Source organism: Pelodiscus sinensis, chromosome 33, assembly GCF_049634645.1.
Source record: "Pelodiscus sinensis isolate JC-2024 chromosome 33, ASM4963464v1, whole genome shotgun sequence".
In the NCBI taxonomy this organism is placed as follows: Eukaryota; Metazoa; Chordata; order Testudines; family Trionychidae; genus Pelodiscus; species Pelodiscus sinensis.
The window spans coordinates 4,137,723-4,164,988 of NC_134743.1; the positions used below are offsets into that span (position 1 = coordinate 4,137,723).

The 27,266-nt window shown below is 43.3% G+C and overlaps 1 protein-coding gene across 2 annotated transcripts; it reads left to right on the forward strand.

The window, feature by feature from the left end:
- LOC102455717 (butyrophilin subfamily 2 member A1-like) lies at positions 1-27,024 on the forward strand. 2 transcript variants are annotated; one of them, XM_075914331.1, is made up of 13 exons: positions 1-130; positions 2,701-2,849; positions 5,326-5,676; positions 6,618-6,902; positions 12,367-12,465; positions 12,810-12,836; positions 13,963-13,989; positions 17,857-17,883; positions 18,668-18,694; positions 20,267-20,293; positions 22,165-22,185; positions 23,282-23,308; positions 25,809-27,023. In XM_075914331.1, the coding sequence occupies exons 2-13, from the start codon at positions 2,759-2,761 to the stop codon at positions 26,372-26,374; spliced, it is 1,575 nt and encodes a 524-aa protein (XP_075770446.1). In that variant the 5' UTR covers positions 1-130; positions 2,701-2,758; the 3' UTR covers positions 26,375-27,023. The 2 variants fall into 2 exon arrangements, with proteins under 2 accessions (XP_075770446.1, XP_075770447.1); XM_075914332.1 differs by lacking the exon at positions 1-130 and having other exon boundaries at positions 2,762-2,849; positions 25,809-27,024.
- Positions 27,025-27,266: the final 242 nt, after the last annotated feature.

Consider the following 27,266-nt stretch of genomic DNA (forward strand, 5'->3'; position numbering starts at 1 on the left):
GATTAGATCAATACCGCAGAGTAAAGGACAAAGTTCAATAGCCATAAAAGGGATTGTAACAGGAGAAAGGTGTGGCTCAGCCCTTATCCCTGTACAGCATGTAATGGCTGTCCCGGAGTCTGCTGTTCAGGTAAGAAATCACTTTTTAGCTAAAACAGGCATAAAACTCATCACGTTTACAGAGATATTCAGATAGATGTTGAGTGTTGGCCCCTTGATCTGGTAAAACCAAGCCCCTCCGTGATTGAATTTGAGAATTCAAATTTGGCTTTTCCGAGGTTGAAACTACATGAGAGAGAAATATGACTGCCATTGTCAGGTCAGAAGGAATTTGCTCACAATAGTTTCTGTTCCATCTTATTTCAAGCATTCATTTCAGGAATGAAGTGAACTAGCCAACAGATGTGAAGAAAGATGAGGAATTTAGGGGTGTTTCTCTATAGGAGAGTTTTCTGATTAGGGGCGTGTGAGCTTTGTGCTTTTGTTATAAACCAGTAACTCTGCTTAAAAGGGCTGTGCTGGCAAATCAGTCAAGACTGTGTTCTCCATGGCAATTCATTGGATTTGCCACAAGCAGACACAGAAAACTTCTCTACAATCTACCCTTTTTTATTTAAAAATTAAATGTGTTCAGTGTTTTCCAGGAAGATTATACACAAAAATACGGATGGCCAACCATTCTGTGTACATATATGTATTAGATCTGTATGTTAAATAAGATCCATGAGTATTTGAAAGTTCATGGTCTTTAGCATTTTGTCTGTGTAAGTATTTCCCTTTCTGGCTTATTTGGCAAAAAGGAAAAGAAGAAAATGATAGTTTCTGATTTCATTTGAAAAAGAGAGTAAAATATTCTGAAAGTTGAGACAGAAAAAGGTTGGTCTTTTAAAAAAAATAAACCCATGTTTGATTCTGGTTTCACACAGGACTAACTCTATGAAATACACACAAAAAAATCTCCCCTCTTTACTTCCTTCCAAACCTAGGGAAAAGCAGATTCTGATCTTCACTGTACTGCTCTGTGCAAAGAGAGCGAATAAACTGATTTATCAGGAAAATAGATCAATAGGACTGAGAAGTAAAGTAGTGGGAGCTGATGAGTAGTTCCATTTTGTTCTGCAAGAGATCAGGCCTCCATTTGAGCTCTGCTCTTTCATTTTCCTTTGTTGGGAGAACTCTAGAATGCATATACTCACCCCTGCCCAGGATCGAGTGGCTTTGCAAGGTGCCCTTGTGTCTAGCAGCATTACTAGACTCCAAAGAGAATCTAGCCCCATGACAACCTGTGTAGGGCAGGACTGTGTTTAAAAGCATAAAAGGGATTGTGTGGAATGTATAGTTAGGTATAGGAAGGATTGCAGGATACCTTCAGAGAGTATTCAAATTCTACACTGAGCAGTCTTTGCTGTGTGGCTTAGTTATGTTAATATACTACTGGCAGCTGGGGCTGATGAGAGGGGAGGAAATGAAACATTTGTATGGAGGCTTTGAGCTTAGGGGGCCCCAAAGTTAACATGTACAGAAATACAGTGAAATGGGAGGGAGGCCCAAAATTTCTCCAGTGAGACCTGTTAGCAAAGAGATAATTTACAATGAATCTACTAGCTCCAGATTGAAAGCCCTAATAAAAATGCTCTGAATGCAATGAGCTTTGGGTCAGGCCTTGTGTGTGTGTGTGTGTGTGTGTGTGTGTGTGAGAGAGAGAGAGAGAGAGAGAGAGAGAGAGCCCTCTGTGATCACTTCTTAGATGGCTTAGAGCTGTTACCTTTCTCCTTTGAAGTGCTCATCCAGTTAGTTCAAGCCAGGAACAGTTTATGCTTTTGGGATATGACTATATTTACTGGAAAATCGACACTTTGGAGGGCGATCTACTGGAGTTTGATTTAGTATAGACCCATACATTCTGGCTACGTCTAGAGTGGCATGATTTCCCGGAAATGCTTTTAACAGAAAAGTTTTCCGGTAAAGGATTTTCGGAAAAGAGCGTCTAGATTGGCATGGACGCTTTTCCGCAAAAGCACTAATTGCAGAAAAGCGTCTGTGGCCAATCTAGATGCGCTTTTGCACAAAAAAGTCCCACTCACCATTTTCGCTATTGCGGCTTTTTTGCGGAAAAGAAATCTGAGCTGTCTACACAGGCCCTTTTGTGCAAAAAAGGGACTTTTGCCCGAACGGGAGCAGCATAGTATTTCCACAAAAAGCACTGATTTCTTACAGTAGGAAGTCAGTGCTTTTGCAGAAATTCAAGTGGCCAGTGTAGACAGCTGGCAAGTTTTTCTGCAAAAGCGGACGCTTTTCTGGAAAAACTGGCCACTCTAGACACTGCCTGAATGTTAAGGGCAGCTCCCTCTGGTGGTCGGTACTCTTTCTTTCATGGGGAGTAAGAGAGTAAAGTATCTGACAAAATCTCTTTATAACCTCTTGGCATTTCCCAAGGGCTCTGGTGAGCACTATCTATTCTCTCCCTTTAAGGGAAAATGATCAATAAAGTTAACAAAAGTTCTGTGCAAGTTAGAAGGCTGAGTAGGATCTCTAAGTGGTGTATTTCAACAGTTTGGTGTATATAGCAACACTGATCCCAATTTTGCATCAATTGTTAGCAGGTTCAGGCCCTTTGTCAATATGTTTCTGTTCGTTTTTCCTACCACATTGATCTGCACCTGCCCTCATTGTGTCATTTTGTGTTCTTCATTTGAAAAGACTGCAAGATTCATAAGGATTTCCTTGGGATGTTTTCATTCACTTTTCTAATGATGTCATGAAAGCCTGCACAGCGATGGAGTCTGCATTTCACTGGGTGGCACCTCTTCACCTGCTGATTTTTCTGCAGATGACCCATTTGATTTCAGGTAAATAGATTGCTGGCCTGTGTGATACAGGTCAGGCTGGATGATCACAGTGATCCCTTCTGGACTCAGAGTCTCTAGACTTAATGTACATGCATTTCCCGTGCATGCTTGTGCAATCACCATCCCAGCTGGTGGCTCCTCCCAAGTGGGGCTTTGACAATTCATTACCAGCTCCATTGTTTTCCTGTATGAAAGGGCAGCAGGCAGGGGGTGAATTATTTCAGCCATCTAGTTTATTTAAGTAAAATGGTTGTTTCAAGTGATCCGAAGCAATTTGCCAATTTGCTTAATAGTTTGGAAATTGACCCAACAGCAGGAGAAAGTGGGTGGTATTGCTGTGGCCCTTTTCTTATAGTCTAATCTGTTTCTTCTTATAACATTTAGCTTTCTGGTTAGGGCCTTCCCCTGGCAAGTGAAGGGTCCAGATTTTAATCACTGCTCTGGCAAAAACCCCAAAGGGACTTTTCTGAGTCACCAAAAATACTCTTAGATTCACGTATCAGAGGGGTAGCCGTGTCTGAATCTGCAAAAGTAGCGAGGAGTCCTGTAGCACCTTATAGACAAACCGAAGTGTTGGAGCATAAGCTTTCGTGGGTAAAGACCCACTTTGTCAGATGCATGTAGTGGAAATTTCCAGCGGCAGGTATAAATATACAGGCTAGAATCAGGCTAGAGATGACAAAGTGGATCCTATCAGGGAGGATGAGGCCCACTTCTGGTAGCTGATCTGGAGGTGTGAATTCCAAGAGAGGAGAAGCTGCTTTTGTAGTTAGCTAGCCATTCACAGTCTTTGTTTAATCCTGAGTTGATTGTGTCAAACTTGAAGATGAACTGTAGCTCAGCAGTTCTCTTTGAAGTCTGGTCCTGAGGTTTTTTTGCTGCAGGATGGCTACCTTTAGATCTTCTTAGTTTCTTAGATTCACTTGGACCCAAAGCAAATTCTTTCTTCAGTTTTTCCAAATTGCCACTAGAATAGAAAATCTGTTATTTGTCCAACTGTGTGAAACATAGGGTATGTCTACACTACCCCGCTATTTCGAAATAGGAGGGTAATGTAGGCATACCGCAATTGCAAATGAAGCCCGGGATTTGAATTTCCCGGGCTTCATTTGCATAAGCGGGGCGCCGCCATTTTTAAATCCCCGCTGGTTCGAACCCCGTGCCGCGCGGGGCTACACGCGGAGTAACGGTAGTTCGAACTAGGAAGCCTAGTTCGAACTACCTAGTTCGTGCCGCGTGTAGCCCCGCGCGGCACGGGGTTCGAACCAGCGGGGATTTAAAAATGGCGGCGCCCCGCTTATGCAAATGAAGCCCGGGAAATTCAAATCCCGGGCTTCATTTGCAATTGCGGTATGCCTACATTACCCTTCTATTTCGAAATAGCGGGGTAGTGTGGACATACCCATACAGAGCTGTAGAAGCTTTTACAAAATTAATCAAGCTCCTCCTCTCTGCTTCCAGTGATCATTGTGAACTGTAATTCATTTAATGGATAATGAATTGTGGAAAAAAATTATTGTAGCCCCTGGATTTCTGTTCCTCTTCAATACTGTTAAGTGAGAGATCAAAGTTTCCTTTCCCTCCACCCTCTTGGAAAGGTAGAAGGGGGTCTCTTTTGCATTGAGGGTGATGTATGAAGAAGGGATTCTTCCTGGAATGGTGGGAAATATACTGGAGCCATATTCTCACCTTCTGATTTACATTTTATATCTGCCTCCTGAATGGAAATGGAAGCTGATTATCCTGGGCCAGATATAGACAGGGGTTGTACGCCTCTACAGGAGAGTTAGGGTACATCTAGACTACAAGCCTCTTTTGAAAAAGAGTGTCTATACTACAAGAAGATTTTTCGAAAAAGCGAGCCGCTTTTTCAAAAGGGAGTCTAAATGCTATCTTTAGAAAAAGCCCTATTTGCATTCAATAGCGCCTTTTTTCAAAAGATGACTTTTGAAAGAAGGCGTTATTCTTCATAGAATGAGGTTTTCTGCAGTCAAAAAAACTGCCACGTTCTTTTTCAAAGAAAGGCTACTTTTTTCAAAAAATCCCTGTAGTCTAGACACACCTTTACGGGGAGTGGTGACCCAGTTATACCTCTATGCAAGACATCCAGAGCTTTAATTCTGGCATGGTGGTGTATGCAGAAGCTATGCTTATGAAGCCAATTCGAGAGCACCAGGAATTGGGTCATGGCTTCTCCCCACAATACATCAATCAGAGGAACTGACTCAGCACAGCCATTTTAATTTGCTGCTAGTATAAGATATCTGCAAGTGACTAACCCTTCTGCTCCAGATCGAGCAGGAAGCAAGGCAGGAATTGTGCCTCCTCTACATACTGTTCCTACGGTGCCACAGCTACACCCGGCCTCATTCCCATGGCCTGAGGCAGATCCACACTCTAGCCTCACAGAGTTTCCTGTAAAATTCACAAGCCAGAGCATCTGCAGTCGATGCAACTTCTGCCTCTGTCTACACAGGTCGGTTTACAATCATCCCTCCTCAGAATCCTGTCATTGCTGTCATCGGAGAAGATGTTGTTCTACCCTGCCAACTGACACCGGCAGATAACCCTGACACAATTACTGTCCAGTGGATACTTTCTAGACCTCCAAACAAAATAGAAGTAAGCACCTATGATGGACAAGAAAAAGAAGTGAGACAGGATGAGAGATACCGGGGCAGAACACAATTCTTCCAAACTGAATTTCGAGCAGGAAATGTGTCCTTAAACCTGAAGGATATCAAGGTCTCTGACAAAGGGAAATACACCTGCAGTGTCTCTTTGAATACGTGGTACGATGAGGTGGTGGTTGAACTGGATGTGACAGGTGAGTGGCCCTGGCTCTCATTCATCAGCCTAAGGTAAAACAGAATATCATAGAATCACAGAATCCTAGGGCTGCAAGAGACCTCAGTAGCTCATTGAGTCCCTCTGCCCAAAGCAGTACTAACCCCAATTAAAATATAATCATGTGTGGTCAAAAAAAATGAAGGAGACCCAGTGTCATTCTGCTGAACTGAATGAAATTCTTTGGAGGGCGGGTTTGATTCAGGGAATACAGGTGTGGATGTGAGACAGCTTTCGTACAGTATTAAACACATATGTAAAATGTGACCTGACACATCTCTGTTATCCCATGGTGCAATCCGCTCAGCTATCAAATGTTGTGTTCCTGGGGGGAGGAGGGGAAAAAAAGTTAGAGCATTCTTGGGGGTTTGTCTTTCTGCGAGGTTACAGATAACATCTCTTAATTTTTTAGATTCCAAAACCCTCACACACAATAACAGAAAACCAAAGAGAGACAAAGCAGGCTGCTCCTTATGCTAGAGAGGCCCAACACACCTCACTGTTCTCTAGGCTTCTTGTTTGCAACAGCCACTAAGGCCAGATTGGCATTTCTCTACAGACTCCATCTCCAACAAACAGGCTGGAAAAAAAAGCCATGAAATTTGAAGTGACAACTTATAATTTAAACTGAGTTTTCACCACACCCACACACCAAGACAAACATGACTGTGTCCACAGAGAGGTCTTTGACAGATTCTGAACTTCAATAGGCAAAGAGGAAAAGCTCCAACAGATAGATTTCTTCTGATATAATTTCACTATTTTATCTTAAACTAGGAAGAGGTCTTGTCCTGCAATTTCCTATGAAGGGGGTGACATATTCTGTCAGAATTCTCAGGCAGCATGATAAAGCTGCATAATTCTCAGGTAGCATTGTTTGGAGAGGCAAAGACCATTACAAAATTTACTCTTTCTTTACAGCAAGAGGTTCTGAGCCTTCCATTTTCCTGGAGGACTGTGCAGGCCAGGGGATCGGCCTCACTTGCAAGGCAGAGGGATGGTTCCCTGAGCCACAGGTACTCTGGCTAGATAGTAAAGGAGAAAACCGAACAGAAAAGTTGACAACCAGCAAAAAAGAGACACTTGCTAAAATCTATGATATTGAAAGTTCCATTATCATAGAACCAGGATCGGACAACGAGGTCTCCTGCAAAATAATCAACCGCGTGCTAAAAACAGCGAGTGAGTCCAGAGTCCTAATTTCAGGTGAGTGCAAACTGGGGTCAGTGACTGTAAGAATCAGTAAAGAGGCTGCTTGGTTAATGAGGTGGGTCCTGTTTGACTCTCTCCATTATGGTAAGAAATAAATGTCCAGTGTTTGTCCAGCTGAGCAGATGGAGCACTGCATTAGGATTCAGGAGGCATGAATGCTATTACTTAATGTGATGTTGATCTGTTGAGTGACACTGAGCAAGTCACTTATCCTTTCTGTGCCTCAGTTTCCCACACATGGGGCTAATGAGATTGACCTCCTCTGTAAAATGTTTTGAGATCTACTGCTGAAATGCCAGATATCAGAGCTCAGGATTATTTTCTTTTTAATTCTTGCCTGACAGTTTCCAGCAAAAAACATTTTGATTAGATTGAGTTAAAACATTTTAAAAGTCATAATTTGCACACATTAGGTGCTTTCATTCTAAATAATGATCCAGTGATCAAATAGCTTACTTTGCGCATGCATATGTGCATAAAATTTTCAATATTACTAAAGATACAGAAACTGCTTCATTCAATGTAGAGATGCATTATTGAAAAAGAGGTTAAAGTGAAGGTGGTATATATAGCTTTCATTCTGGTCTCTCCTGAGTCTTGCATGCTTAATTTTTCAACTTTAATGTTACTTTAAATTTTAATGTCACTTTAACATTGATATTCAACTTTTCATCATTATTCAGTTGTTATTGGGTAGTTTCCATAGTCCTTCCTATGAGGCTTTGTCTACACTATCCTAGGTCTAGACTTCCCCTGCTTGAGCAAAATAATGCAAATGAGGAGAGACATGGAATATCACCACACCTCATTTGCATAATTAATTAGGCTCCGTTTTTGCGCAAGAGGCTTTTGCGCAAAAATGTGCCATCTACATGGCTCTTTTTTGCACAAAAAAACCCTCTTGCACAAGAGCTATTCTTCCTGAAAAAAGAGGGGGTTTCTTGTGCAAATAGGGAGCCTCATTAATTATGCAAATGAGGCATGGCATTATTCCATTTGCATATTTTTTGTGCAAGAAGGGGCAGTCAAGATATAGCCCATGAGTTTTTCCACAAGAGACAACGCAAGTGAAGCACAGATTATCATTTTCTCTTGCTTCATTTGTATAGTCTCTTTCATTGTGTTTATGCACTAGGGGTTTTTGCACAAAACCAAGCAGAGTGGCCGTAGCAGATTTGCACAAAACTCCCTTTTTCTGCAATATCCTTATGCCTATTTGGGATAATGCATTGGCTATGCCATTGGTGTTCCCCTTGACATGGATCACTTCCATGTCGTAATCCTGCTGGAGCCGCCTCTACCTTGTTCAGCTACTGAATAATCGGGGCCAATGTGGGATCACTCTCTGTGGTAACACCAGCCCTTCCTTTTCCCTTAGGCTCTGTCCAGGGTCTCTCTGGCCAGGCCCAGGAGCTCAGCGAGCCTTTCCTGGAAAGCCAGGACATCCTCCCCCTCCCATAACTCTCTCAGCAAGCCCAGAGGTTCACTCCCCCTTCTGCACCATGGCTCGGTCTAGGAGAACCTGGTGGACCCTTGGGGCACCTCTCTGTGTGCAGAAAGCAGGTGAGGATGGGACTTGTCCCAGTCCTGCACATGCTGGTGCATAAAGGCCTTCAGCATCTGCTTCAGGGTCCCATGGAACCTTTCCACCAGCTGAGTGATAGGCCAAGGGGAACTGGACCCCACGCTTCTCCCACAGGTCCCGGAGCAGGGCAGACATGAAGTTGAACCCCTGGTCCATGAGGACCTCCTGGGGGACACCCACCCTGCTGAAAATGGCCAGCAGTACATCAGCCACCATGTCTGTCTCAATAGAGGGCAGAGCCATGGCCTCGGGGTAATGGGTAGCCAAATCTGACACCACCAAGATCGACGTATTTCTTCCCTGTCTAAGTCACCCTGCTGATCTTCTGGAGAGGCTCCTCTATGATGGGCAGGTGCCTCAAGGCAGCTTTCCCCCAGTCTCAGGCTTTCCCTGCCCACTGGCAGGAGTTGCAGGCTCCAGGTGGTGACCAGAGCACTGTGGGGTTCTTCTGGCCACTCCTCTAGGTCACCCCCATCAGCACCTCCGTAGACAAGTGCCGGTGCACCCCCACTTCCTTGGGGCCCCCCTCACATCTCCATTTCAGATGCACTTGGGCTACAGGTACCTTGAATGGGATCCCAGCTATGCCTCTCAGGGTCTGCTGGGTGTTGGGCAGCTGACACTATAATATCGGGCTGGGCCAGCATCACCTTCACCCCTGTGTCCCAGTAGCCCATCACCTCCCTACCATCCGCCTCCAAGGCATGAGGCACTCACTCCGCGGAGGAACCCTGCCTCCACCCAGTACATAGAGAAACCTGCCTCTGCAGTGTCACATCTCCCGGGGAAGCTGGCCTGGGTGGCTTCCCATCCTTGAGCTGAGGGTGGTCTGCCAGCCCCTGCCCAGGGGCAGCCTGCACCTCCTTCAGCCCCACCCAGTTAACCCTGGGAAGTCTTGGGTTGTGGGACCTGTCCTGATGCCTGGGGTACTAAGCCCATTTGTGGCCCCTTTGCCCACAGAGATGGCAGGTCAGGCCCACTGGGTCTCCTCAGGCTGGCTGCTCTATCTGGGTACTGGCTGGCCCTCTGGGGGGAGAACTGCTGGCCCCCATTTCCTGGGCTCCCCCATTAGGCATTTCCCCTAGTTGCACAGCTGAGAACTGGTCTCTCTGGGATTCCTGTTCTCTCCGAGATTCCCTCTCATACCCAGACTGGCCATCCTTGAACTCATCAGCCAGCTTCCCCACACTGTGGGGTCCTCTGGCTTCTGGTCCTTGAGCCACCGCCTCAGGTCAGACAAGCACATTTCACAAAACCATTCCAGGATCATCAACTTAACCAGGTCCTCTGTGGCCTGGGCCCCATAGAGTGTGAACACTCACTTGAGATAGTATTGCATCAGGAGGGAGAACAGGTCTGTGTTGGTCTCCTCTGGCCCCTTCTGCATCCCCTGGAACTTCTTCCTGTACATCTCAGGGGTCAGCCCGAACTTGTGCAGCATGGCTTTCTGACACATTTGTAGTCCCCCGGGTGCAGCCCCTCCAGCTGGCCGAGCACCATTGCAGCCTTCTGATGTAGCAAGGAGGGTAACCCTGCCTGAGACGAACGGCTGCTGGTGGAGTCTGGCAGACTCCAGCCCTCGCTCTGGTTTGAGAGTCTGAAACGCTCTCAAGGGATGTCTGGCTGCTCACCACTGGAACAGAATCCAGGCCTCTGAAATGGTCATTCTCTTCCAGCTGGGCAATCAACTGGGCCTTGTTTGCTTTCTCCGTGGTCAGGACCCTCTCCTTGCACCACCCCGCAATGTCTGCCTTCAGGAGTCAGGGGTAGTCTCTCTTGCCACCGTTCCCTGGGGTTCAGACTCACTGGCTGATGCTGCAGTGTCCCACGACTCCCAGGAATCACTTCGCTCTGTCTCCAGCACGCCTGGCTCTTGAAAATCCCCTTCCTTTGAGATCAAGCTGTGACTAAAGGAACCTGCTCCGGCCCCCTCAAGTTATCCGGCAGCCAAACAAGTTAGAGCCTGCTCCAGCAGGATTATGACATGGAAGTGATCCATGTCAAGGGGAACGCCAATGTCACAGCTGATGTGTTATTATGGAGAGGCATAAGGATGTTTTGGAAAAAGGGGGTTTTGTGCAAAACTCCACGGACATACTGTCCGTTTTTTCACAAAAACAGAATGAAAGTTTATGCAAATGAAATGCGAGAAAATGCTAATCTGCACTTTATTTGCATTGCCTCTTGTGGAAAAATTCATAGTCTATATCTACACTGGTGCGATCTTGCACCAGAAATATGCAAATGAGGCTAAGTGTGGAATATCGCAGAGCCTCATTTGCATATCTAATGAGCCACCATTTTGCGGAAGAGGCTCTAGCGCAAGAAGGAGCATCTACACTGCTCCTTCTTGCTCAAGAAAAACCCTATAGCGCAATGCCGTTATTCCTGAAAATAATCAGCATAAACGGCATTGCACAAGAGGGTTTTTCTTGTGCAAGAAGGGGCAGTGTAGACAGCTCCTTCAGGTGCAAGAGCCTCTTCCTCAAAAATGGCGGCTCATTAGATATGCAAATGAGGCTCAGCAATATTCCATGCTTAGCCTCATTTGCATAGCTCTGGCGCAAAATTGCGCCAATGTAGACATAGACATAGTGTAGCTGTAGCCTGACTTTGTAGCCCTCGCTCAAGTGAAGTGTCCTGTTTATATCTGTTGACTTTAAGTATTGAATTCAAACGTTGCCACTGACTTGTTTTATGGCCTTAGAGAAATTGCTTAACTTTCCCCACCTCAATAAGAAGGCAATAACGTTTATCCTACTTCACATGGCTGTTGACTACATCAATTAAATTTAGTGCATACAGATAAATGCCTCATATCATTGTCCTGAGTAACACCGCTAAGGATATTACTTAAGTAATATCTTCCTCAGTAGAGCACTTGTCTTCCTCAGTAGAGCACTTGTCTGCCTTTCTTTGTATTTAATGCTACTTCTGGTGGGAATGTGATGGCAAAGATGCACACTGCATTTTCACTAGTAGGCAGCAGTGGTTGTGTTTATGAGGTAACATGGGCATGACTTTCACCATTTCATGGACTGATAGAGGACAAATTATCATTGAAATGCATGCCAATTAAAAAAAACCAACAATGAAACATGCCTACAATTTCTGCATGAACACTAGTGCTGAAAGAGTATTTCAGGTAAATCCTGTGAATTTTAGCCATGTGAGAGATGTCAATTTGTCAATGAGCAAAGTTAAGGTAAGTGACATATAGCTGAAGGTATGTGATTTTGCCAGAACACAGTGAAAGATATATGGCTCATGGCACTGTTCTGTGTGGTATCTGGAAGATGTGTAAAACCTTTTGATTTAAATTAATCTAGATTTTGCCAAAAAGAGACACCAGTTTCTAAATGCAAGTGAAATCCAATCTCTGCAGATTCTTAGACAGAATCCATGGTTATGTCTACACTGGTGTGAACTTGCGCCAGAGCTATACAAATGAGGCTAAGCATGGAATATCGCTGAGCCTCATTTGAATATCTAATGAGCCGCCATTTTGCGGAAGAGGCTCTTGCACCTGAAGGAGCTGTCTACACTGCCCCTTCTTGCGCATGAAAAATCCTCTTGCGCAATGCCATTATTCCTGAAAATAATCAGCGTAAACGGCACTGCACAAGAGGGTTTTTCTTGCCCAAGAAGGAGCAGTGTAGACAGCTCCTTCTTGCACAAGAGCCTCTTCCACAAAAATGGCGGCACATTAGCTATGCAACTGAGGCTCAGCGATATTCCACACAGCCTCATTTGCATATTTCTGCCACAAGATCGCGCCAGTGTAGACATAGCCCATTTGTTTGGCCTTGTAATTGTCAAGATGTTTGTTAAGATTGAGGGGAACATTCCTGACATTTTCCCATGTTTTTTCAGATGTTTTCTTCCCAACCACCTCCCCTTGGATGGCTGCTTTCCTGGTCATTTTATTTCTTAGTATAGCCACGATTGCTGCTGTGGGGTATAAATTGAAAAGTGAGTATTTCTTTGTATGTTATGTCAATAAATAAGATAAAAGACTTCCTTATTTGTATCAGCTGTTTTGAGAACAAAACAAAAACTAAAATGAGTTTTTGAGGGGTAGATTGAGGATATGAAATATCAGAGTCAGGAAACTATCATTCTTACCAGATACACTCCTTGCTGTGACAAAACAATTTTTTAAATTTCTCACATAAATTTATTCAAGACTAGAATAATACCCAATCAGAGGTTCAGGATTATAGACCTAGCATTCAGATCAGTGGCTTTCCATCAAAACTATTGTAGGATGCTATGAAAAGTGTCTTGTATTAAAAAACAATTTGATTTTTTTTCAGAAAATAATGATACAACATGTAACTCCGGTAAGTATTTGGGATAATGAATGCAAATTAATATGAACATATTTTGTGCCTTGATTTTGACATAGTCTCAAGAAGTTTGTGGAATTGGTACTGGATGACCTCAAGCTCCCTTCCAGCCCCTACATTTCTATCATTCCAAAAGAAAATGTTAACATGGCAGTTGCTATTTTGACCTGAAAAGCTGCTGATAAAGTACAAGAGAAGTGTGGGTGAATTCTGTCTTAATTGTGGTCAGCAGATGTGTACATTGGCAGTTTGCAGTTAATGGGAGTCAGGGATCTGTATCTAGGCTTTGAGCAACAGTGACTATTGCCATTGGTGGTTTGTCAAGAAAGTTCGTTTCCTCCTGTTGTAAACAGACCTTATCATTATCATCATGTGCATACAACCCTTCTGCCAGTCATTCTTATGTGAGCATTCTATGACATCGTTCCAGAATCATTAATAGCTGCCGTAGCTGCCGAATGGAGTTGCTCATGTGCATGTGGAAATAACTACTGTTCCGTACATATGACTGCCTCCATGGTCCATGAGGTTCATTCAGGACTAGGGCAATCTGGGACTTTGTCAATAATCTGTGAGAGAATCTAGCTCCTTTGTTCACTCATTCCCCTTGTGGGTATTCATGGGGTCTCCTGGAAATTTCAGCATCCCATAATATTTATTTGGTTAAAAAAATTTCTTCATCAATTATGGTTTCACTAACTCTTTTTCAATAGACTGTGGGTTTCATGCTTGGTCCTATTTATTACACTTCATGTACATTTAATTGTTCTGCACTGCCCCTCTTTTCCCAGGCTAATCACCCCACCTATTAATATCTGGTGATGTGGGTCGGGTGAAAGTTCTCAAGCAAAGGGCCTCCACAAGTATCTTGACATTTTCATCACAGAGGATGGGCCATCCATTCCATTACGTGGTCCAGATTCTCTGCATAATCAAAGACCTGGCAGATACTGTCTCCCATTGAAATGAAGGGGGAGATAATCTGCAAGTGAAATCAGCCATTTCCTGTTCCTGTATATGGAGAGATCTGACAGTATTTTAAAGCTGCTTTCTTGCTGAAATAAGGATTTAGGATGTTTATGAGTCATTCACATTGCTATGTGATTCCTTGTGTTTGCAGTGAATGAAAAGAAAAAAATGGAAGAAGGTAAGTATATTTTTGATGTGATAAAATAAAAGTGTAAGGAATATTTCTCTGAGTCCAATTCATGGAGACAGTATTAAGTAGCATGCTGAAATTTTTCAAGACATAGATCACAGAGGTATCAGTCTTTACCTAGGAAAAGGAATCACTGACGACTGGGACCTTTGTTAATATAAGAATCTATGCATTGATTTTTCATTAAGAAATTATACAAAGGCTAGTTATGTCTAAAGACATGCTTAGTTTGTCAAAATAAGGTTTAAGTGAGAATTAGGCTATTTACATACTACAGTTTAAATCCATATAATATATGTTATCAAAGTTGTTCTCTACTCTGGCATGACAAATGCAGAAGTTGGGGGCCTGCAAGGACACTCCAAAACCTTGCCTCCCGAGATTCTGGTACAAAAACTGCCACCCCCTCTGAAATCTAAATACCTAGGTTTTGCGGGACCTGATGCACCCAAGTAATTCCAAGAAAACCAGGGAAAAGATCAGTTGGGAAATCTCTTCCCTAAGGTAAAACTCTCCCCCCTGCCCTAATCTCCATTTTGCTTGGAGTTTGGAAAAACAGAGGGAATCAACAGACAACAATGGACTCTGCCCTTGTAAGTAGGCACTGAGACCTAAAGACGCAACAATTAACCAATATCAGTTAATTGGGAAAAACACAATATTTTATTATTAAAACAAAGACTACAGTTGCAAGCATAGTAAATTGGCTAGATAGAAAGAGCCATCAGTTGATATAGATACTCAGGGAAAAAACCCTGAGTAGCAAGACTTAGTTACAATAAAATAATTAGCAAGATCAGACATTATTTTCAAACCCCCAGACAAGGAAAACAATAAATCCTTTGGAAAACAATACACTTTTCCCTACTTAAGCATTTCAAGAAGTCTGTTCCTGGAGAGAGAAGCATCTCCCTCAATACCTGGAAGAAACTGCTCTGATCTCAAACAAAGAACAGAGAGAGACCCCCTCCCACACACACACACTTTTTCAGTTTGAAATTTCTACCTGCATTGTCAGCATTCTTGCTTATGATAGATGTCACTCAGAGATGTGAATATGCCACCCCCTCCTGAGCAGTCACTTACACTGACTTAAGTACCAGTGTAGATATTGCTATGTCAGAGGAAAGCTTTTGCTGACTGTATCCGTGTATGACCCGGTCCGTTTATTAACTCCTTTTTAGGATAACCCCTAAAGTCCCTTCACCTCACTCCAAGTCTGTGTGCTTCGAGTCTTTTTTGCCAGATTTTACCCCAGTCAGTAGTACCGGCTCTTGTCACTGCTGGACACAACAATTCACGAGCCAGACACCAAGATATTTCCTCTGGTGACAGTGGGGAGAGGGGGGCCCGGACCCACCCTCACTCACGGGCCCCAGCCCAGGGTCATAGTCCTGTCCGGCTTGTGGGGCTTCCTGCTGCAACATGCCAGCCCTCGGGCTAATACCTGTCGCCCTGCCCTGGGCTACTTCCTCTCCCTGGTCTTTTCTTGGGTGTCCGCTATCATCCACGCTCCGTCCTTCTGCCCTGTGCGATGGCTCAGCTCGCCTCGCCTCGCCTTTTCTTTTCGCTTCTCTTCCCCTCAAGCGATCATCCACCACGTTTTAAATCACCTGCTGTCCCTTGTCACTCTTGCGGATGTCAGCACATCTTGGCTGCACGCCCCTCCTACCTTCCTTGTGTCCCTCTGTCCCCGGCGTCCATTTATGCCATCTCCCAGCACCCTTCTCCCCTTCTCTTGCTGCTTGCGCAAAGCAGCCTCTTGCTGCGGAGTGCCTATTTGGCGGCGCGTGAGCAGCCAGCGCAGCTCCAGTACCCAGCCTCCTGTGCTGCGAACAGCTAGTGGCAGGGGAGTCTGGAGTGCGGGACGGCGATGCCCTGTCACACTGACAAAGGTATGGCCTTGTTGTTTGTTGTTTTTCATCACCCTAGAACAGCTACATTAAAGAGCTTCCAATAGTGTCAACCAGCATTCCCTCTGAGCTGCTGCCAGGCAGTTTAGAGGGAATGCTGGTGTCAGTATAAGCCCCGTGCCTCAGTTTACATCCCCCTTAGTCTGAGATCTTAAACAGTAATTAAGATGTTGGCTCTGCATCAGGAGAAATTTTGCAGTAAGTGAGCTTTGCTATAAGGCATGCCAACCTTTCTGCATAGAGAACATAGAAGAAACAATAATTAGAAAGCAACATGGAGTCCTGTAGCACCTTATAGACTAACAGATGTATTGGAGCATACGCTTTCCTGGGCAAAGACCCACTTCATCAGATGCATACAGATGTTGCTTTTACAGATCCAGACTAACACAACTATCCTTCTAATAATTAGAAAGCCAATAACTGGATAATTGTGACTAAACCTAGATCTATGGCTGTCCCATCTTTCAGAAGATGAGAAAATTTCAAATAAAAATTAAAATTTCAGTCCCCCAGTACTCTCAAAAGACACTTTATAACTACAGGAACATTAATTTGATCAGTGATGCATTCATGAAAAAAATCCTAGGCTTAAATCCACCATAATACTTAAGCATTTGCTCAATTTTAAATACATAAGTAGTCTCGGTGAATTCTAAACTCACTGGCTACATCTGGACTACATCCCTTTTTCATTGAAATGAGGGATAAGGGATCTTTTGGAAAAGGCTTTATTTTTCGAAAGATCAGCGTCTAGACTGCTGCTTTTCTCTACCAAAGATCCGTGCCGAAAAAAAGCGGCAGCTATTTTTATGCTAATGAAGTGCAAGAGATTTAAATCCCCTCTTCATTAGCAATTGCGATATGTCTAATTTACATCCTTTTTATGAAAAAGGGATATAGTCTAGATGTAGCCATATGGTGTTAATCTCGTATCAGATGAAAGTAACATCAGCTTCTGTAGGTCACCACAGACAACCAAAGTAAAATCAGCCAAACATGTAAGAACCATCTAAGTGCAACAATTCTGTGATTTACTTCAAAAAAAGTACTACAGATTGAATCTCTCTAGTCTGGCAATTTCTGGTCCAGCATCATCCATCATCCAGCATCACCCCCGCGGCATTTGCATGAACATGGCTGCCACTTTTTTCCAGCTCGGGGATTTGCCAGAGAAAAGCGCCAATCTAGACGGGATCTTGTGGAAAATAAACCCTTTTCCGCAAGATCCCTTATTCCTACTTTCTCTAGTCTTGAGCACTCTGGCAAAACACCCGAGCCGGAAAAAAGCGGCAGCCATGTTCATGCAAATGCCACGGGGGATATTTAAATCCCCCGCGGCATTTGCAATTCCGAAGTGTCTCATTAGCATCCCTTTTCCGGAAAAGGGTGTCAATGTAGACACAGCCTAAGTGTATGTGAGTGATATTTCAAAGTACAGAAATAATACATTTTCCAACAAGAACAGAATAGGTCACAAATTTGGAGGTTTTCCACTTTTCTTTCAAAATTGTTCATATTCTGTGGAAAACCTACAGTAGTCATATAAAAAATGAGCACTTCTAAACAAAATTAAAGTGTTTGCCTGAATATTTTAACATTTTGACTTTTTGACAAAAAGTCAACATTTTCCATGAGAATGGAGAAGGCCTACAAAACAGGCTCATTTTTCATTTGAGCCTAAAAATGTAGTGGACTATACAAAAAGTACATCAAACTGAAAACATTGTGATATGTGATGTGATTAAATCAGAGGATTTTCACTGGATTTGCACACAGTGTAACCAAGAAAAGAATTTGACCCAAAATATAAATGATTGTATTTTAAAACAAATTATAGATATAGATGTAAACTGTAATGTATGTTTCATAACTGCCATAAAATATACAAAGTAATATTTGACTTTGATCTCCTAACAATATTAAATCTTATTTCTTTCAGAAAAAGAACGTCTGCTGAATGCACTAGGTGAGAATACAAGAACTCTTAGGCTATGTCTATACTGCAGCCTTCTTCCGGAAAAGCTTATGCAAATGAAGTGCAGACAAGAATATCACGGCATTTCATTTGCATAATTAATTAGCAGCCATTTTTTTGCAAGAGGCTTGTGCGCAAAAAGGAGCTGCATAGATGGCTCCTTTTTGTGCAGAACCCCTCTCTTGTGCAAGAGTTCTTCCTCGTTTTTTCAAGTGCAAATGAAAAATGGCGATATTCTACTCAACGCTTCATTTGCATAGGCTTTTGCGGGAGAAAGCTGCAGTATAGACATAGCCTTATAATATGTCATTTCCCTTGTGTATGAAGAAAGGCCAATATCTCCAAGTAGTTTTTTTTCTGAGAGACAGGCCCAAGTTCTTATTCAAGCTTACATTTTCAAGATTAAATACGTTTTCATGTTAAATGCTCTTTTATATCCATGAAGACATTTAGATTTATTATGTTAAAAATCATGGGTTATTAATTATTGTAGAATCTGTTTTTAAATCCATTTTGCAAAACATTGCAGCTGGTCTCACAATGGAATAATATGAAAAAAAGTCTAACAGCCCTTCTCATAGCTTTTCACTCAGGACTCCAGGAATTATTCTCAAGAATTTTTCTGGTGGCCTATGTTATAAAGGTGGTCAAACTGCGTAATCACAATGACCGCTTCTGCCGTAGGAGTTAATGAATGTACGAATATCTAATTTAAAGCAAATCATTACTTCAGTAACATGTATGTTTCTTGTTTTGCATTCATTTACTCTTTCAGAGACAAACAAAAGGACAGATGCAATAGGTAAGTTTGATGTTATTAAAATGCTCAGAGTAGAAGACAGTGCCTTGCCATAAGTAGCTTTATAAACATGAACAGCAGCATATTTTTTCTGTGAATGACTATGATATCTATTTAAATATCAGTCACTGATTAGAGATTAATAAATGTGACTGGTTGACAGAAAAGCTGACCACATACACCTGCCTACCCACAGACCCCCAAATCATCAGTCCATACTAGGGACTGAATAACCATTTCCACTGGCGTATCTAGGTCTCTGATTTTCTCTTCTCTCTTTCACTGTGGCACATCACTTGCACATGGAACTCTTCTAAATCAAAGTCATCTTCACATCTCATCTCTCACCTCATCTCTGTCATACATTTGATTGCCTTTTAGATACCTCTTTTTGGCTGTCCTTCCAGTTGCAATTCTATCTGCCTTCTCTATTGCCCATGACATACAGATTTGCCTTCATTCCCTCTCCTCTCACTTCATTTTCCCACAAGTTGATGGAGCTGGCAGGATATCACTATTTTGCATTCTTCCGTAATGACATTCTATGCCATTCCCATCACCAAAAGCCTTCTCCAGCTTTCAGGTTGGCCACCGTAACATCCACCTTTGCAACTTACTTGATCATTACAAAATCCCTTCTCACGTTCCATCAACCCAAATCTCCTAATTTCTCCCCTGATCAAAGTCCACTCTTCTTCCCAAATTCTTTCACTGGCTTTCTCCTGCAATATTCAGATTGTTGTCCTAACTTTCATCACCTGTCTGACCTTTCCAGGACAGTTTCTCTTCTAGCACCTTGTTTGTTCTACCTGCCACTGCAAATTTCCTGTCCATTTTATCTATGATTTCTTCCCACGTGTCCCCTGTTCATCAAACCTCACAGTCTAGTTATAGAATTTCTTTCCACTTTATCTACCTGCAAGCCTTTTATTAAAACAAATTGCACTTATAATCCCTCTGAAAATTAGTCTTCCCCACACAGAAGAGCTGTTTGGAAAAAATACATACAATTGTCACAATTTTTTTTTCAATTTTCCTTTTTTGTTACAAATTTTTTCACTGTCCTGAAATAAACAAAAATATTGACCTACTTCATCATTTAATGAGAAAAAATAAATATTTAAAGTAATATACAAACATTTAAAAATAATTATGGAATTAACTATATGGAAGCTGCCAAACATCTCCATCAATCTAACTTTTTCATGGCATGCTTCACCTCTGTGAATATATATTGCATGCTCCTATTTGCAGGAGACTCATTGAGTTAAATGTCGTAAAGCAAGTAGCATGCTGTTGGTACTTTATGAATAATAAACATAATGACAGAGATAACTCAAAGCCTCTTCAAGTGTTTTTCACAGTATTTGTTTGAAATAAATAACCATAGACTGAGTCATAAAAATGGATGCCTATTAAATACTGAGTGAAAATTTAACAGGTTTCCTGCCATGCATGGGATCTAACAGAATTCTCCACATGTTCTTCATAGATTTTTAATTATTTGCTTTCTCTCTCAGTTCATATTCTCTCTCTCACTCATTCATTGCACTAATTTTAATTATTATTTCACAGCAACTCAAGACATACAAGAAAACATTGGTAAGAAAACCTATATTCTTAATTGTCACAAATTATAAGAAGTGAGTGTTCTGGTGAGTCTGTTCATGGCACCTTGAAGGTGAACCCAATGAATGTGGTAGCCTGTCAGACTGTTTTTTACAACAAGAACATAAATTCTGCCAAACTGGGTCATAGCAAAAGCCTGTTTAGTCCATAATCTTATCTCCAACATTGGCTGGTACCAGAGCATCAGGGGGACTGTACATGGACAGCCAACTCCTGGCAGTGAGAGATTTAGAATCACCCTAACCATCTTGGCTAACAACCATTGATGGGCCTATCCTCCAATACTTAGTTTTTTTGGGCACCCATTTATACATTTAACCATTGGAACATGCCTGTTTGACTGGCATTAGGTGAAAACAATGTGTTACACTGCTTGTACAATATCTTTCTTTTAATTTCAGTTTGACCTCCGCTTTTTGTATTGTGAAACTAAATCATTATCCCAGTTATGCCCACTCCTATGGGGTTATGAAATATTTGTGTTTGATCACGAGTCTGTCTTGCTTAATACATTGTAACAAAACTGTAGACACAAATTAATTGTTGTAGTTCTTGCTTATTTGTATTACTGTAATTCCCAGGGGAATTACCACATGATGCTTGAAGCTGTACAATATGTACTATTACAGTATCTAGGATCCCAGTCATGGCACTTGCTGATGATTAATATTACTGGTGATTTACAGTAGCACTTATGATCCTCAGGCATAGCCCATGATCCCACAGTGCTAGGGGCTGTACATCATTTATTAGATTTTTTATGCTGATATCTAGGCACCCCAATCATGGAGCAGGACTCCATTGGGCAAGGTGCTGTACATACACAGAACAAACAGCCCCTGTTGAAAGGCTCTTATTATCTAGGATGTCAGATGTTACAGTTCTACACGCTTGGACTTTCATGTCAACAGCAGAGATGGGACCAGACTTCTTTTATTTCTATATCACTGGCCCCTCCCTACTGCTTCATCTAAGCAAATGTCTTCAGTAGGGAATTGTAAGGGTTGTGAAATACATTTCAACAACTCTGCCTCCATCCAGCAGAAGGCACTGGTGACACGCTTGCAAAATTCTCAAAATGTTCTATTCCTCTCTTCTTTCACTCTGTAGCCTAGATGCTAAGGGTAATGGCTCTGTACTTACGCAGGTTCGGGTATATAATTCTAGTATCTGCACAGACCATTGAGCTGAGATTATCAACGGTAGTTCTTGTGAGTTTGTTTATTCATTTATTTTTAAGAAATTTGTTTTAAATCTGTGACAGTCATTAGAACTGTACAAGGAATGAATTTAGTTCATTTAGTTTTTGCAACAGTGTTAGGAGGGAGACAACAAACATACAGGCTAACACATTCTATACAGCACTGCTGTATCATAATTGTTGTGTGATACTGGACTGAACAGTGCTAGCCATTAGCACTGGCAAATGATATATTTAAGTTGAACTCAAAACATTTATTTCCATGCCATTTTCAATGATAAAGCTACAATAATTTATTTAAGATTTATCAGGCTACAACTACAAACACAGACCATGGCAGTCACTCTTGTACAGAAGTGCCCTGAATGGTCGAGTTAGTGGGGGACTGCACTACAGCCAATTGATCATAAAGCGATTAGAGCAGTATTTATATAAATAACTGAGCTAATATTACTAGTTGCTTTGTGTCTGTGATAGTCCCAGCACAGAGATTGGAATATGCCATTGCTATGAATACTTTCAGGGAATCGTATGACTGAGCTCTAGTATCTGAGCAGCGTTTGAACAGAGTTCTCAGAATTTTAAAGACCATATCAGAAAAGCACAAGGTAGTGTCAGTGACTGGCGTATCCTTTCATTTCAGATCGACTCTCAGCAGAGCTGGGTAAGTAGACTTGTTTTAAATTATCCAATTATCCTTGAAATGAAAAATATAATAATCACTTATGTATTAACTAGATTGAAGCAGTATGGAGGTGAGTGCGCTATATATAAACACAGGGTTAATCAGAAAGAAGATAGTGAAATATTTATTTTGCTATGCCATAGTTCAGAGGTGGGCAATAATTATTTATGGGGAGCCACCCCAAGAATTTGGTAAATATTCAAGGACTGCACTTTTCCAAGATATTAATGGAGGAGGTGCAGAGTCTCCGATGGAGGCTGGATGCAGAAGAGAGCTCAGTATAGAGGACTGGGCTGTAGGAATAGGTCTGGGATCTGAAGGAGTTTGGTTCAAGGTTGTTAGTTGGGTCAGGGGATTGAGTTTAGGGGTGTGTCTAGACTACATGGCTCTGTCAACATAATATAGTCTAGACACACCCATAGTGTCTGGGAGGCTGTATGAATTCAGGAGTGGATTCTGACATGGAGGGTGCTGCAAGAAGGAGCATGGGTGTAGGAGAGGTTGTAGAGGATTTGGGTTGTGCTCTTGGGCAGTGGGGCAGAGGTAGAGCAGAAGATTGGGATGTGGGTGGAGGGTGGGGTGCCAGAGGCAGACTGGCTGAGAAGTGCTTACTTAGGTGGTTCCCAGTCAGCAGCCCTGTAGGACTCTCAGGCAGGCTCCACGTCTACTTTAACCCCCACATGCCACTCAGAGCAGTTGGCTGTGAGGGCCAGTTGCTTCTTGAGACTGAGAGCCCAGGTGGAGTATTTCATCCTCTGCCTGCCCTGCAAAGATGCAGATCCCATTGGCTGGTTTCCAGCTAAAGAAAACTGTAAGACTGTGCTGAGGTCAGGGCAACACTCAAAGTCTCCTCGCCACCATTCCAGAGCTTGCAGTGCTCAGAGAAGCACTTGGGTCCCTGAGCTAGCTGCTCTGAGCAGGGTGCAGGGCAAGGCAAGCAGGAAGCTTGCCTGAGGGTCCCATTGTGCTGCAGGGTGGATGTGGTGGCTTGACTGGCCAGATCTGACCAATGGGGGTATTTTGCCCACCCCTGCCATATATTGCCCAGGCATTAACTTTTTTTCCCCCTCTGTAGATTTCAGAAGAGCTCAGAGCTATGCAGGTAAGCTGGAGAACATCCAGTAAAGACATGTACTTGTAAATGAACTCAGCTCCGTGAATTCTCTGCTCTCCATTAGACTACACAGACACCTCCTCCCCCTCCGTGACCTCTTTTATACACGGATACAATAAGTTACGTATCACTCCTCTGATATAGCTAGTTACTATCTTTTGTCTTGTACCTGTTGGTTCATTCAAAACATCTTTATCCATCCCACTGTCATCCTGGCCTCACCTTTAGTCGGTATTGATGTATCCATGGAGGCGGTCCTGTCCATGGGAAAGGGTGTTTACACCACAACCTTGTCTCGGTCTGGGCTGGTGCTGCCAATCTGGGATGTGTTTACTTGGATACTTACTGCCCATGAATGCTTGTGTTTACCAATCCTACCCTTGTCCTTGACTCATGAATTTGATAGTGAAACTGCAAGCAGGGGTCTGCTTTGTAACAGGGCTCACCTTGCTTTGCTGCAGCTGGGCCTGATTTTACTTAAGGCCTCACACTAGTCCCTTTATACCAAGGCCTTGTGTCTCAGGCTCTCTTTCTACTACAAGCCCCATTATTGGTGACTAAATAAATAGAGAAAATTATTTACATCCTACATGCTCTGCTTGCAACCTAAATGATAGTTATGTATTCTAGCATGAGTGTGCAGAAAGATGCCGAAAGGTGAGGGGGAGAAGAATAAACTGAATGGTGGGGTGGGAGCCTACTGAAATGAGAGAGGGAACAGTGAGAGATGAACAGAGAAGCTATAGGTGCCCTGTGCAGAGCCTGCAGATGAAGATGAAAACCTGGATCCCAAGGTGCAGGGTCAGAGGAAATCAACAGAATAAATCACAAAGGTGACAGTGTGATACAGGGCAGGAGAGGAGCCTGATTTAACCTGCTGAGGGTTAAATGTAATTTGGGACATGAGGTACAAGCTGGGGAGGTGAGAGAAGAGAAGGTTGTAGGAAATGTGGAAGCGTGAGATGGCCAAGGGTTGAAGAAGCATTTTAGTCACAGTGCAAAGAAGGGAGGTAGGTAGCTGAGATATTGCAGAGCAAGAACAGACAAGGTGTATCAGGAGGGAGCCAAGGTGAATGTAACAGCAGGGCTGTGAGTCTGGGCACCAAGTTAAAGCAGAGCTGTCACCAGCTGTGGAGAAAGGCCGGGGGATTGATGATCCAGAGCTCTCCAGGCAGAGCAGGGGGCCCAGCTGCACCATTTCATTTAGAGGTGCCAGGTATAATAGGCAAGGAAAGTATTATCTTCCCAAACCACCAGCTTGGCCCCACCCATTATATACCCTCAGAACAACTACTGCAAGTGTATTGAGGGGGCAGCCCCATGCTATGGGGCTGTGGTGGCTGGGGCCACATACCCCAGTCCCTCCATGTGCGCTGGGGGTGGGGATGCTGGGGATGCCCATCTCCCACTTTCCACCCTTCCTGTGCTCTGAGACCTGGGAGGCTGGGGCCATGTGACCTCCTTCCTTCTGCATGGTGCTGGGAAAAGAAGCTTGGTTCCCTTGGGGGCAGGGCCTGGGGAGAGGGTGCAGGGTTGGGGGTGTGGCTGCAGGCTTGTCTCTCCCAGTCCTGCCTTCACCCACTACTCATGATATCTCAGTGAGCTGCTTGGCTCTCCCCTTCCTCCTGGGAGCTCTGAGACAGAAGGTGCCTCTGGCTGATCAAGGCTGAGGTTTGGCTCTTATTTAATTAAAAAGCAATTGCAGAGCAGAGCTTCAGTGAGGGATAGGCTGAGCCATCAACACAGGCCTTAAAGTGCTTGTGGTGTGCAACATTGCACCAGCATTTCACATCCCTCTGGCCAGCTGTGATGCACTTTAGCATGTGACAGTGTTATGTGTGTGTGTGTGTGTGATACAGCACATAGGGTTTGTTCCTGCAGGATGCCGAGCTCTCTGACCTGATCCACTGAAGTAGTCGCAGTCAGTGGGGCTGTTTCTCTTCGGATGTGCTTTGTTGGCCCAGAGAGCTCAGCACTGCTCAGAATGAGTCCCCCAGTAATTTCCTTAATGTTTTCCAAGGCCACACTTGGGTAGAGCCCTGCTTGTGCTCATTAACAAGTTGGGAGCACCCTAGAAGCAGGTGCAGGAACCAGTCAGCTACAACAGGACAGGCAGGTCAGAGCAACATGCAGGCAACAAACTGCACATTGCCCCTGATTGCTGCTCACAAAGGAGCAGTTTGTATCTCACCTCCAGGCATTTCCCTGCCCAAGCCAGTGGGCATCACCCCCTCAGAGCAAAGAAAGATAGGCACGGACCTTAGCCAGGGCCCCTGCCACCTCCTCCTGTTGTGGAGGGCAAGAGTAGGAAGAACTCCCCATGTCCTTTGCCTGCCCCAGGGCTGGACTTTTCCCCTCAGTGTGTGTAAACTGCTGTCATTGGCTACTGCTTATGTGGAACTTTCTCTTCTGGTTTCTTCTCTGTCTCTCTTTGTGTCTCTGAGTCTCTCCTCACTAACCAGGGGACTGTTCCGGTTTCTCTCCCCAGTTCCCATCACTCTGGACCCGGGTTGCAAATACCCAGAGCTCAGATTGTCGGAGGATCAGAGAAGAGTCTGGCATGAAGCTGCATCTCCAGAGCCGGCTGCAGCCTCCAGGGCCCTGCTAGTGGTGGGGAGGGAGGGGTTTGCAGCTGGCAGGCAGTACTGGGAGGTGGAGGTGGGGGGCAAAGGGGACTGGGAGCTGGGGGTGCTGAGTCAGGCTGTGAGGGAGACAGTGAAAAGAGAGAAGCCAGCGACACTGCCTGGGGGGGGATACTGGTCTCTGCGGAGATCCCAGGGAGACCTTTTTTCAAGACCAGAAGATAAAAAGATAGAAAAGAGGGATGCATCCTATGCAGTGATTGGGGTATTTCTGGATCAGGAAGAGGGAAAAATCTCATTTTATGATGTAGGGGTGATGTTCCACATTGTAACTATCCCTGCAGAGTTTACTGAGAAATGTTTGTATTACCCATTCCTCAGTCCTGGGAATAGCACAGGAGAGCAGAGACCGCTCACAATCCTCCCTGTCAGAGTCCCTGTCCCTTTACAGCCTCTGAAAAAGGAAAAATGAGATCTAGGTACTGTGGAGAATTAGAACTCACTGAGAAGGGGAGACAGGAATGTAAATGTGTGGAAACACCTGAAACAGCAAAAGAAGCAAAGATGAAATTGAAGATTAAATATAAGGGACAAAAGACAAGAAAAAGAGACAAAAAAGCTGGTCACAGGCAGGAAGACTCCAAAATTGAATTAAATAATTCAGAAAGGAATTAGACTTGTCCTAATAGAAATAATTAATTTAACATTTTGTTGCATTTTTTAAATAGGATTACATTGAAATGACAAAATCTTAGGAGGATGAGTTCAGATTCAGGGGGAATTAAGATTTGAGAAGCAATGTAGCAATATTTAGGAAAGGTGTCATTATGGGTGGCTGCCCCCAAAAGAAGAAGCCATACAGTTATGATTAATGAAAATTCCAATACTATTTTACATGTCCCATGTGACATCTAAAGCAAAGCAGAGACAGATTTTGCAATATAGAAAAATGAAAATTTAAGGTCATGAAAAGAATTGAAGTTTATGCCATTTATGGAAGTCCTGAGATGTTTTTTGCTGCCTCTTTGATGTGACTAGACCATAAGGATTTGTATTGTTATTTGCTGTATTTTTTTTATTCAACTGTCCAATATATCGGTAAACTTGGAACTTGCGTCTTGATGTATTTCTCAGATAGGGATAATTTCCTAACTTTGGCTCTGAGTCCAGTACATATAATAGTTTAATCTACTATGTATTAGAGAGTTTGTGTATCTGTCTCTCTGTCTAGTATCAGAGGGGAAGCCGTGTTAGTCTGAATCTGCAAAAGCGGCGAGGAGTCCTGTGGCACCTTATAGACTAACCAACGTGTTGGAGCATAAGATTTCGTGGGCAAAGACCCACTTTGTTAGACGATTAATTGG

Coding starts and splice junctions, on each gene's coding strand:
- LOC102455717 (XM_075914331.1), top strand. CDS start 2,759: ATGAAAGCCTGCACAGCGATGGAGTCTGCATTTCACTGGGTGGCACCT. Junction 2,850..5,325: donor GATGACCCATTTGATTTCAG/GTAAATAGATTG, acceptor CTGTCTACACAG/GTCGGTTTACAATCATCCCT. Junction 22,186..23,281: donor TCGACTCTCAGCAGAGCTGG/GTAAGTAGACTT, acceptor CCCCCTCTGTAG/ATTTCAGAAGAGCTCAGAGC.